Source organism: Limulus polyphemus, unplaced genomic scaffold, assembly GCF_000517525.1.
Source record: "Limulus polyphemus unplaced genomic scaffold, Limulus_polyphemus-2.1.2 Scaffold4333, whole genome shotgun sequence".
Taxonomy (NCBI): Eukaryota; Metazoa; Arthropoda; class Merostomata; order Xiphosura; family Limulidae; genus Limulus; species Limulus polyphemus.
In genome coordinates, this window is record NW_013669943.1 from 56,105 (window position 1) to 68,979 (window position 12,875).

Sequence of the window (12,875 nt, forward strand, 5' to 3'; positions counted from 1 at the left end):
CGTAACATTATGTATCTGTACTTCCTTTTACCCAATAAGTTTGTTGCTCTAAGTAAGAAGTCTTTAATCGAAATGATAAAAATAAAAACGGTCCACTTTTACTGTTAGGTGAATTTGTAGTAAAAATTTCAGACTGATAGCTCATGTAACTTTTTTGCGTAAGCGTGTGCAAAAATTGTAGTCAAGTTTGAGGGGTTTTGTTGCATAACTCTGCACATGTGGCTTATATTTACACCAAATTTGAAAAAAAAATCAATAAAAATTAAGTATGTTGTTATATCAAACAAAGTTTCCATACTTTGGGTGCAAAGAAAAAAAAAAGAAAAAAAATTCAATCAAAATTGGAAATTTTACATATTGTGTATTTCTTAAAGGATTGCCTTGAAATTTGGTATGTGAAGTAAGGTTCCAGTAAAGCATATCCACTGAGAATATGCGATAGTTTGAATTACCACAGTCCGAACTACAGAAGGTGAAAAATTGCTAAACAATCACTCCTGCTAATAACACACAGTATGTTCTGCTGGTTGTTTTAACTGCACGACGACACACTACCATGTTTCTTGATCTTTCCTGAAAGGAAGCAACATGATGTCTTTGGTGACTCATTGTTTATGGCCATAAATGCACAATTTACATTATAACTTGCATTGAATTTACATACAGTTGTAGTGGTGGCAAAAATATTATAGAGGGCACAACCACATAATATAACCATGTAGACTGACTTTGATAAGTGGATAGATGGTGATCTATGAGAATTTGTTAAAGAAGAGTGTCAACAGATAAGAGTGGAGGGGAGGCATAAAGAGAGACTAAAAGAATAATGCAAACATGAAGCACAAGCCCAAAAATAGAAAGAAGAAAATGCGAGAGAGGGGAGAGACTGGAGAAACTATATTTTAGTTTATGGTATGTTTACAGAAATACTTCACAAGATTTACTGACATGGCCAAGTGTGAAGATAGTTTTGAAGGACTGGCAGATTTACCAATATGTGAAAAGTTCATGATCATGTGCTCTACTGACACGTAACTATTCCTAAATGAGCACCTAAAGACACGAATGAGATGCCCAAGCTGCCAGAACAGTATAGAGAAGCCCATGGATGGAGTATAAATTGCAAGTCCAAGAATAACCAAAGTTGAAAGCAGGGGTGGCTGACTAAAAACAGGATGCCACCAAAGGTGACAAAAAGTCAGCAGACAAAACGGAGAAGAGATGCTATGCTTGTCATTTAATGGGGCACATTACAAGTGAGTGCAAATCTGTCACCAACAAGTAGCAGCAGAAACCTCAACACAGAGCAGCTGGAGCTACCCACGAAGATCGTGCTGGCGAGAAGCAACAAAAGAGTGAAAATTACCATGGGAGTTGCTGCCAGAAGAAACAGAATGAAGAGAACTTGTCAAATTCACCACAAGAAGGAAATTTTACGACCATGATTAAATCTTGCATGATTGGTGGTCAGCTCAAGTTATCGTATTGGACAACAGTGCCAGTGGTGATTCGAGTATGTAACAAACATCGACATACTGGGTGCAGCAGTGAGAACCAGTCTAGTATCTGATGGCCAAATAATGGACAAGGTACATCTGAGTGTGATGAATGTTGGGACAATGAAAAAGTTTCCCATAGCAAGAGTAAAGGTGGAACTTCATACTACATGGGAAACCTTAAGGCACCCATATACGATTTGATATTTGGCAATATAACAGGCAGTAGAAGTTTGGAGGGACCAGACAGAGAACACTGGTGAGGCAGCTGCTGTCACTACTAGAGCTCAAGAGCAAAACATCAAGCCCCTGCAAGTCTCTAAGGATAACATCCCGAATCTAGGTCTATGGGAACTGAAGGAAGCACAGAAGAAAGACTCTTTACAGCAGAAACTTTGGGACAGTGCCTGCGAGATAGGGGAAAGGGACATACAGAATATATGACCATAATTGTTTAGCTCATGTGATATCTGTCAAAAGACAGTACCATTCAATAGAGTAGCTGTGGACTTGATCAAAACACTAGTACCTGTATCCAATATGGGCAACCAGTACATCTTGATGGTAGTCAACTATGTGACAGTTCCAAAAAGCCACAGCACTGCTAAAGACATAGAAAATAGAGTAGCAGAATCCCTCTTGGAAGTTTTTTGCAAAATAGGCTTTACAAAAAAGTCTTGAGTGACAGAGAGACTGATGCAACTGATATTTTATTCTGCTGTCGCATATTCTGGTTTCGTTGTAATAGTTAACTTGAACACACAATTACATGGTTGCAGGAGTGTTTCCGGTGATTGATTAGGGTCAATGAATAGCCTGTTTACCATTACACTTTTAAAATCATCTTATTCATATTTCTGTTCAATTAGAGACACACCCACTCACAATCAACTTTCTGCCCCCCCCCCCCCACTTGACACTATATTTCATTTAAGCTAAGCAGTTTCAAAAGTCAGTGCTGTTCATTTTGGTCTTGTTTCACTGCCGCACTAAGCTACATTTTACGGCCTTGTGATACATGGGACCTCTAAAACTTGACACAGCTTACTAAGGGCATCTGAATGTCATAATCAAGCAATGGTTTGTTTCCACTTGGCAACACTGGTAGGTTTTCTGTATAAGTCAGCGTGTACAAGGACGTCATTTAAATATGCAGTGGGTAGAGGAGGAATCAAGTTATAAATGCGATTGTTTTGTGACAGATGTTAACACAAGAAAAGTCTAGATGATTAAGAACTAGCTGCCCAAATGAAAAAGGTCATCTATGTAGTTTCCAAATGTGAGGTTTCACAGGGCTTTGCTTTCAATACGACATAGTTTGAAACCATCTTTGTACTGTTAATCATTTAATGTGAGACAACTGTTAGTTTTTGGATTGAAAGATGTTTACACATAAGATGTCAAGGTCGATTACTTTCCGAGATTCCACTCTGGAGCAGAACAGGTTTGAAATGAAGACACCTGGCGTCAACCCAACTGAACAACTTTCATGTGCATGTGAAATGTAAAAATGCATATTAGATAAATTAAAATTTGTATGTTAAAATAAGAAGGTAGAAAACGCATGGTATGTATGCATGCATAATAAATTAGATCTCTTAACGCTGTTGTTTGTGTTTTTATAGCTATAAAATTGTCACATCTTGTTCAAGATCTTACATTTTAAGCCCCCAAACCCCTGAATTGAAATTTATCGAGGTCGGACAACCGGGAATTTTGCTTTCCCACAATGCAATAGCCACATACCAAATGAGACAAATGGGCAACCAAATAGCCCGACGAAGGTGTAATTCCGTTCATTTCGTATAATTGCCCGCTGTCTACGCCCGTATTCGTAAAAACTGTGTTTGTGACGATCTTTTGTTGTTTCAAACCTGCAAATATGGTGAAGAGCTGTTGTGTATCCAATTGCACCAATAACAAGTCCTCTACCGATTCAGGGCGCGAAACAAATTTCAGATGAATTTGGTGAAAACAACTGATAAGGTTGTTACGAAGGCATCGTATATAATGAGTAATGTCTGTACAAGCTTGTGCAATTGTTGAGTCAGATATTGGCTTAATGTTGCAACTTGGACTGAAACGATATCAACCAATCTTTTCTGTTCTTTTCAAAGTAATTTTTCTTTTTTGGTTGCTATGCTACATAGTAAGACATTGTATTTTTGTTTATTCTGTTGCCCTCTGACTATATACATGTAGTTAGTAGATGGTCACCAGTCTAATCTCTTTAACTAAATGTTGACTCTCTGACAGTGGAACATTACCTGAAGTTGTTGAAACAAATTATTATTATTATTTTGAGCTTTATGCTCTACTTGTCCTAACAGTGTTATTAATAAATTTATCAATAAATAGAAGACTTTTTTTTTTCTGTTTTTACGCGATTCATTCTTTCTCCCTATTCCTCTTCACACCTACATTCATGTACACCACGTGTCTGTTTTCTGGCTCTCTTTTGTTCTGTAACACGTTTTATACTCTCGCATTTCAATTCATTTAAGCATACTTTAAACAAAAAAACTAAAAAAAACATACAACCAAAAAAAAAAAAAATAGAAAAGAACAAGGAGTTATATTAATTTCATAATTTGAATGTTTATATAGCTTTTCACATTGATAAACTCCAGAATTTACAAAGCTCGTTGAGAAATTATTTCCGTATATTGACAACAACAATACAAGATACATCTATAAGCACTTTCGATGACGAGGGACCCATTTTGAGACTAATAATGGCTGGAGACGGCTTGAATGGGTAATGAAGAAAAACTTTAAAACAAGTTTAACATAACAACAAATGTACAATGTTTCGACAAGGTTTTGTCATCATAAACACTTGCTTCCTGCCTGTATTTAAGATGATTGAATTGAAGAGACTGACGGCCTTATACTCATCCTTACAAAAATGGTTTTCTCGTCATAACTTATTGGTATTAATATTATTAATCCCTTGTTCACATCTTTTTTTTGGGGGGGGGGAGCTTAAGGATGACTTCTAGATTATAGACTAACAACATGGTTACAACCCTCATATTTGAAGACATAATCCCACAGTTACGTAATAATTAATGATATTCATTAAAATCGTGGAATATCAGATGAAGTTTTTCATAGTCTGTATTGTGAGAAATAGCACAAAGATGCTATGTGCCAAATTTCAAGCAGAAATTTTATTATTGTAGAAAGTTATCATGTTAAGACCATAAAAATGTTGCTTTTAAGAAAAATGAAGTTAAAGTTTGACAGTTGGTATTATCTATGTATTCGTTATATGTTAGTGGAATATCACCGCTGCGTTATCAGTTTTCGTGAAGTTAAGTTATGCAGTTTCCCACAGGAAGACTTCTTGCTTAATTTGAAACACTCAAGTCATAATCGTACTCGCTTCGCAATTGCTTGCCCCTTTGTCAAGATGGTAATCACATTTACGTTGTTTTTTAGTGACGATAACCGAATTAATTTGTTGGTGAACAGACATACTATACTGTCCTCTGTAAAAAGTCTCCAGCAATATAGCCGTAAGCTTATAATAAAGTTAAATTGAAACTGAGGTAAGTGTCAAAGTTTTCAACACGCAGTGAGAGTTTAAAATAACATTTAGACATAAAAATGTACAACATGTGATGTGATAAAGGTGTAATAAACGTGAACACAATAACAAAGTCACTGTAACTTATTAACATAAAAACATAGGAAATTCTATACAAAGTGTATTCAGAATACTAATCCTTTAAAGCAACATAAAGCGACAATCATGCTGAAAAAAAGAATATTCAGTGAAAAAAAAATTATTAGGCTAATAAATTACTGTGATAATTTTATGTTTTGTTTTTATAATTTATTATGAAACAAGTAAATAGGAAGTATCATTGGAACGATATTAAAACAACAGTTTAAAAATAAAACCTAATATTTTAAAGTCTTAATTTTAGTTCCGTTCATTACCTAATGGTACAAACTATCTTAATTTAAAATGTATGTATAGTTTATCATTCTCTGTATTTCATATTAAATTTAAAATCATTGGTTTATTTAACCTGCGCGTTTTCTTGTAGGCGCGAATGAAATATAAACGATATTCGAACTCACCAGATATGAAAAGTGAAGACAGCATGATTTCAAATAATTGTTTCTACTTCAGTAGTACAAAGTTATTATGAACAATTTATACGTTCACTTGCTTAATATAGGTAGTGCCACTGTATACCGTCACAACTAAAGGAAAGTTGTCAGATATATTCTTAGAAGTCGATAGTTTTCAGTAGAACGAGAATGTCCAAAATGTAGGACATCCGGGTATTCACTTAGAAACCTGATTGGCAAGAACAGGCGCGTTCTAGTAATAATCACTGTTCTCTACACTGAAATGTATTGCACAATGGTCAGTGTCATTGTATTGATATAACAGTAGCCATAATGTTGGTTCTTACATTATCGAGTGTAACTGCAAGGGCATCCAACTAACAGTTGACTGTTTGTAATAATTTTGCTCTTCCACTTTTGGGATCATAGTTTTGACGATAATTTTTGTTACTTTCACTAAGTACATTTGGATTTATTTATGAATTACTTTTTAATCCCAGTTTCGACACTCCAGAACAAATGTTTGAATAAGTAGAACACTATATACCGAAGTTATAATGATAAGATACTCATACACATAGGCTGCAATTTCCGCCACCCCTTTAACCTTTAACAGCCTAGTTAACAGTGGCATAGGGGGGGGGGGGAGTTACAGAGATAACAATATTTTGCTAAAATTTCGCGGTATCACTAAAGGAAGTCTATGGCACATCCTGGTTGAGAAACATAGAACTAGGCTTTGTGTGAATTTCGAATAAGAATAATATGGTGTGCGCTTCGAAAACAAAATTTTAAATACCGCATAAACCAAGATGAGGATCATATCTCAGTTTTTCGTGAGTAAAGTTACAATAATTTGTTTGAAAAAAAAGTTGGATTCTAGTGACTCATTTACTTAGGAGAAAAAGGCTGATTCGAAACAAACACGTTGTTTGTAAAAAAAAAAAAAACACACAAAATAGTTTAATTAATTTTAATGATTAATTAATCTCGAGACTGATAATTTGGCCACAGTTACAATTTGAATCTAAAAACAAATTGATTACTTTAAACCAAAATATCATTTTTGTAGGAAAAACAAACTACAGTGGAGATTCATGCCAGTTTCCTACTTTCCTGTTTGTCACTGAACGAAGCACCGGGGACCGGCATGGCCAGTGTTGGTAAAAGAGTAGCCCGAGAGTTGGCGGTGGGTGGTGATGACTAGCTGCCTTCCCTCTAGTCTTACACTGCTAAATTAGGGACGGCTAGCGCAGATAGCCCTCGTGTAGCTTTGCGCGAAATTCAAAACAAACAAACAAACAAAGCACCGGTAACTAACAGGCAACTTCCTGTGTAACTTAGTTCCTTGAGGAAGAAGAAAGAGGTAGATGACAAAGCGCTTCACACAAAAAATTATTATAAAATAAAAATGTAAAAAGAAATATAACGTTAAATAGATTATAATATTAAACGCTGCAGTTCCAAATAAGTATTTGTCCTAAAAACTTTACTAATTCTATTACCGATCAGTTTAAGTTTCGAGTAAAAATGTCTTAAGTTATGTGTAGTTAGTAATTAATGTTTAAATTTCAGATGAAATATAGCCAATAAACTTATGAAATGAAACAATGTGATGTCCAAAATGTCCAGAAATTATTTTTGTTCTTCTACTCTATAGCAAATGTTTGGTGCTAGATTAATAAACTTAAAGGAAACAATATCCAGAATTATAACGACATTTATTATAAACGTCTTACCCGTGCTTTCACTCATACGTTTATCGTTTAATTTTCATGGAAAAAGTTCACTTATATGGTCTATTTCTCTGCAGTAAGAATGCTTCTTTATTTGCTTTTTGGTTGGCTATATTTTTACTTTTCCTTCTTCATAAGCTTGAACTTTCCCAAAGCACGAAAAGAGGTTAGGCACACTATGTTAAGCGTACTAATATGTCGCTTGTTAGTTATTGTGGTAATTGAGGATATTATATATATATATATATTTGAGAGAGTACTTGAAGGTAACAACTAATGTTTGTATGTTTTGTACGTAAATAATAACAACTTCTGATCACAATGAACTATGTATTTAAAGCGGCGAGACTAAAAATCTAAGGCATACACTTAATTTCGTTTGAGCTTAGTTACTGATTAAAAGTATATTTTTACAAGTTACAGCTTTCTACAACGAGGAAGAATGTTTTTAAAATAGAGTACGATGTTTCGATTGCTAGTGAGATCATTTTCAAGTATTAAGGTTTAAACGGTTAAATTCAAAAACCTTCATTATCTTTTAAAACCTGAGTATCTAAGAATGATCGCAATAACGATCAAAACGCCGTAGAAAATAAAATTATCTCATTATCGCCCAAAGATACACGAGGGCTATCTGCGCAGGTCGTCCCTAATTTAGCTGTGTAAGACTAGAGAGAAGGCAGCTAGTCATCAACACCCACCGCCAACTCTTGGGCCACTCTTTTACCAACGAATAGTGGGATTGACTGTACCATTATAACGCTCCCACGGCTGAAAGGGCGAGCATGTTTGGTGTGACGGGAATTCGAACCCGCGACCCTCAGATTGCGAGTCGAATGCCCTAACCACCTGGCCATGCCGGGCCACGTAAATAGTCTATGTTGTTATATAATTATATTGCACATAGATTTGGAGCAAGGTAGAGTTTTCGATGGTAGTTGTATTTACAGAAATGTTTGATTTTTAGATTTAATGTATTTATTTATCTTTATTTTTATGCTTAGTTTTATATACTTATTACTGTATATATATTCTTAGGTATTTCATCTTCTAGATACAATGAATAAGAACAATATGTATAACAAAATAATTAAAACTGTTTTGGAGGCAAAAAGGACTTACAAAACACTTAAAACAATGTTTCAAAAGCGTAACATAGCTTACATAAACATAGCCTATTTTTCACGATTCCCAAGTATAACGGTGTTAACTAACCAACACGGTTAGTTTATTCTTGGTTAACCCTATCACATTATTCGACTATTGTTTTATGGATTAAACAACCCTACCACATACATTTTATAAATTTACGACAAAGCCTTAAAGATCTAACAAGAAAATGAAGTTTTTGAACTATAAATAGAACATATTATGTTGCGCATGAAAGCACACTTCATTAGTCAAAGTAATGTCAATAAAACTGTTTTTTTTTCATACTATATTAACCATATATATATATATATATTTATTATCTGAAGACAGCGGGTTTATATCCGAACGCCAACCACCTTACAACATTACCCGGAAGCCATAAGGGTACATGCCAGGTCTGGTGACAATCGGTCTATCGGTTCGCTAGGTACGAGTAGACATACACAGATATTTTGGTCAAATTATGATTTAGATATATGACTATTAACTTACAATAATATTTTAAAAGGATTTGATACATACATTAATTTATTCATTCTGACATTCTTACAGCATTAGTTTTGCAGGACTTTTCACCGTGGCTAAAGTTAGGGTAAAGAATTATTGTTTTTTTATTATATAAAATCCTATAATTAGTGAAGTAAAGAAAAACTTAAAAAAAAGAAGTAAATGTAGGGATGGCTAATATCGATCCTTCAAAAATAATGCAAACATCATAATAGGGATGGCATTCACACACAGTGTAGTAGAATGTTAGCAGACAAAAATAGGATAAATTAAACTCAATTGTGATTGAATAGTTATACATATATTGCTGTATGTTAATTCTTGCCTGTGCTATTACGTAGGGATGATGCAAATGTCATCCCTACTATCTTGTTTGCATTGTCTTTGAAGGATTGATATTAGCCATCCCTACATTTACTTTCTTTTTTTTTAAAGTTTTTCTTTACTTGTTTGCTTGTTTTTGTTTTTTTTAATACATTGTTTCAATAGACATAGGAAGGTTGTATTTATAACCAAGTTCTAAATACAATCAGGTTCCAACTATAATATTTATTGTTTATCTATTATTGGATGGTAATTCCTGTTTCACCCGACACTTAAGCTTTTTAAAGAAACACCCAATTTCTGTACGAAAGCTAACTTCAAGGGATAATGATAACATCGTTTCCACTAGAATTACGATTTTTTAAAATTACTACTAGTTATTAATAATACTTATAAAAGTGGACACTCCGTTTGAAACTATGTCACCTCAGTAAAATTGGTTGAGACCACTGTTTTGGTTTTTGAGTTATCACGTAATAAAAAAAGAAACAGAAGAAAGAAGAACAAGAAATTCAAACTTTTTTCTATGATATTTACAGAAATTTCCAGAACTTATATTCCAAATATTGTTATAAAAGAAACACTGTATAGTATTGTAAAGTTCTGATAACCTATTGAGGAGATATTTAAAATACCATTCCGATGAGCAATCCGAGCCATCCCTACATAAGCAGTGCTGCCTGTTTGTTTCGTTCACTGTGAAATATACACTATGAAACTGAATGATATCGTAATAGTAGTCGAAGTTAATTATCTTCAATACATTTTAATCATTGTTATGTCATGCTCCACTTAAAAAACAAGAGGGGATCCTCAATAGCCGCGGCACTTGAAATTCTTTTAGGCAGGATTAAAGTAAGTTAATATATGAGACCATTTCTTCCTTTTTATCAGCTCTATTTTTGTGCGCCAGCAAGACCAAACGTGGGGTGCGCATATACCCTATTCGATTGTATTACTCATCAGGATCTCTTCCAGCCTACCCTCAAATTGAAATTCTTTTAGGCAGGATTAGAGTAAATTAATCTATGAGATCTTGGGCGTGATTAAATAATCAATCGAAAGGGTTTGACCTCCTGAGTCCAAAACTGTAATTAGATCTCAAATCGCTCAAGAGATAACGGAGCTATGAGCTGAAAGTTTGAACTTGAAAAAACAAACAAACTCAAAGCCATTCTATGAGCCGCTATGCCGCGGCTAAAAAAACATTTAAAGTTGATTTCACTCTGTGTTCCTTGTTATAGTGCTTAGAACAGCTTATTTCATAATTAAATATTATTTATTTAGTGTTATTGATGCTTTTTTTTTCTAATTTTTTGTGAATAATTTCGCATTATTTGATTAGAGTACAGCTTTGGGACTGACAAGGATTTCATAAGCTGGTCGAAATGTCGTAATATGCTATCGTGGTTGAAAGTGTCGTTGGTAGACTGGTTTGTGGAGCTAAGTGATTGCATTGTAATTATTATGGCTTTTTTTCGTACTAATTTATGACATCGTATGTTTCTCGTTCATTTGTTGTGTGGAATTGACTTCATTAATTTTAATCACTTTTACGGTTTTATCTCTACAGTTAGCTTACTTTTGAGCAGGAGTTATTAATAATACTTCCACCTCTTACAAAACTATACTTTTAGTAGTAACTAATTTCCCGATCATATTATTGCTCACAGGAGTAATAATACATATTTTTATATTTAATATACAACAAAAATTATGTGTATTTGACGTATCTTTGCGTGAAAATTCTTTAAAAAACCATTCTGAAAAAAAGATCTAAATGAGGCCATAACAATATATGGAAGACAAAATGAAATAATATTTAGTCAAGCTGCTCTTTTTATTAGAGTAAGGTAAACTTCTCAAAATTTATTACAATATGATTCGCACAAGAAAATACACATAATTAAAACATATAATATATTAATAATTTCACAGTTTACTAATCTGTTTCGTCAGATCTTTTGATCTTTCGGGTCTTTCCTGAAATGATGGAACTCATGGTTATTGTTCGAAAACTGTAAAAACAGTTAAAACATTCTGGAAGAAACTATGGAAGCGACGACAGCGACACCCTGTGTGAGAAAGCTGAACTGGATGGGAGGAGCATCGTTGCAGCCATCTACTTTACAGTTACAGTACTGGATGAGTACGTGATAAGTTCCCGATCGTTTTATGCATTCTGACTCGCGTTTTTCGTCTGTCAGCCATCCACAACTACGTATGTATCGATACTCCTTGTTCACTAGTACAAAAATATAAATAATGGATACAAAAATCACCAGAAGTAAATTCATTGGTTATATTATATATATAAGTTATATCTATTTTCGTATCAATAAAACTATTGATAAATATAAATTAAGTTTCATATTTTAAGTAGACAGAATTAATTACCCCTTTTGCTATAAAAATTTCTCCAAAAACTAGGTATAGAATTTCATAATTTTAAATACCTAACCTAAACATTATAATGTATTATTAAACATACCATATCGCTAAAATTACTGATATTTACATAATGTGTGCATAGAAATAAAGCTTTACGGTATTGTCCTTTTCAATGTAAATTTACGAATTTCATTAAATTCAAATACCCGAACTTGTGTCTGCCGTCATGGATTTTTCAGACTAAATGTGTATTAATATTATATACTTTGAAATGACTGTATGTTCGAAAAATTTAAATCCAAAATACTAAAAGTCTACCAACAGATTAGACACGAATAACAAGGTATATACACTTACTCGTGTACATACCAATGGTGTGTGTTGAACTTGAAGATAACACAACCGTAGCTAAATAATGATGTAAACACGAGAAATTGAAGTAACAATGGAACTGATTAACTACTCAAAATCACTGTGTGTTAAGTACATTTATTTTGTAAATAAATACACGAATGTATAAAAACGTGATGCGTACTTTCTAGCTACAGACGTTTGTTAAAATCAGGAGCCTCATTTCACAAATGCTTGGGGGGCAAAGAAGACTGATTTGGCGTGCCCCCCCCCCCAATTCAGCTGTGGGCCTAACGCTGTGAATTTGGGGCCCCTTTCGAGGGGAGCGGCCTCCCCTAAATGACATCTCTAGTTAAAATACAACTAAAACAACATGGTTTGGATTAAATTGTTATCCATCACGAATTGCAATGTTTATCAACTTTCTAACAGTATACAACTTACAAAATTTTAATCAATATGTTTTTGTGGCTGGAAACATGTAAAAGAGTCTAGCTTTAAGACTGACCTTTCTGAATGACCTTTCTACACAGTGTGGCTGGAGTGTTGGGATAATGTGGCAAGGATCTTTGGCTGCAGTCTACTTGTGCCATTGTGTAGTTGTTGAATGGATCGTTACAGTTCGGGTCGTATATGGAGTTGCACTCCCAGCACATTATGGCAGTTCCTGGGTAAAGAAAACAGCACCAATCATGAAAGTCATCCTTGGAATTTAACATGTATAATTATCAACAAGTTTATCCTCTGAATTTAACATATATAATTATCAACAAGTTTATCCTCTGAATTTAACATATATAATTATCAACAAGTTTATCCTCTGAATTTAACA

General features: G+C 33.9%; 1 protein-coding gene and 1 pseudogene across 1 annotated transcript in view; both read right to left on the reverse strand.

Moving 5' to 3' along the window:
- The window catches only part of LOC106470979, a 53,749-nt pseudogene extending 47,730 nt beyond the window's left edge, over nt 1–6,019 (reverse strand).
- Nucleotides 6,020–11,117: 5,098 nt separating this feature from the next.
- The window catches only part of LOC111088743, a 10,940-nt gene continuing 9,182 nt past the window's right edge, over nt 11,118–12,875 (reverse strand). Inside the window, exons 2-3 of the mRNA XM_022399623.1 lie at nt 12,552–12,710; nt 11,118–11,546 (exon numbers count right to left, since the gene is read on the reverse strand). Coding sequence (XP_022255331.1) covers nt 11,332–11,546; nt 12,552–12,710 — 374 coding nt within the window. The 3' untranslated portion in view covers nt 11,118–11,331. The remainder of the gene's footprint in view (nt 11,547–12,551; nt 12,711–12,875) is intronic.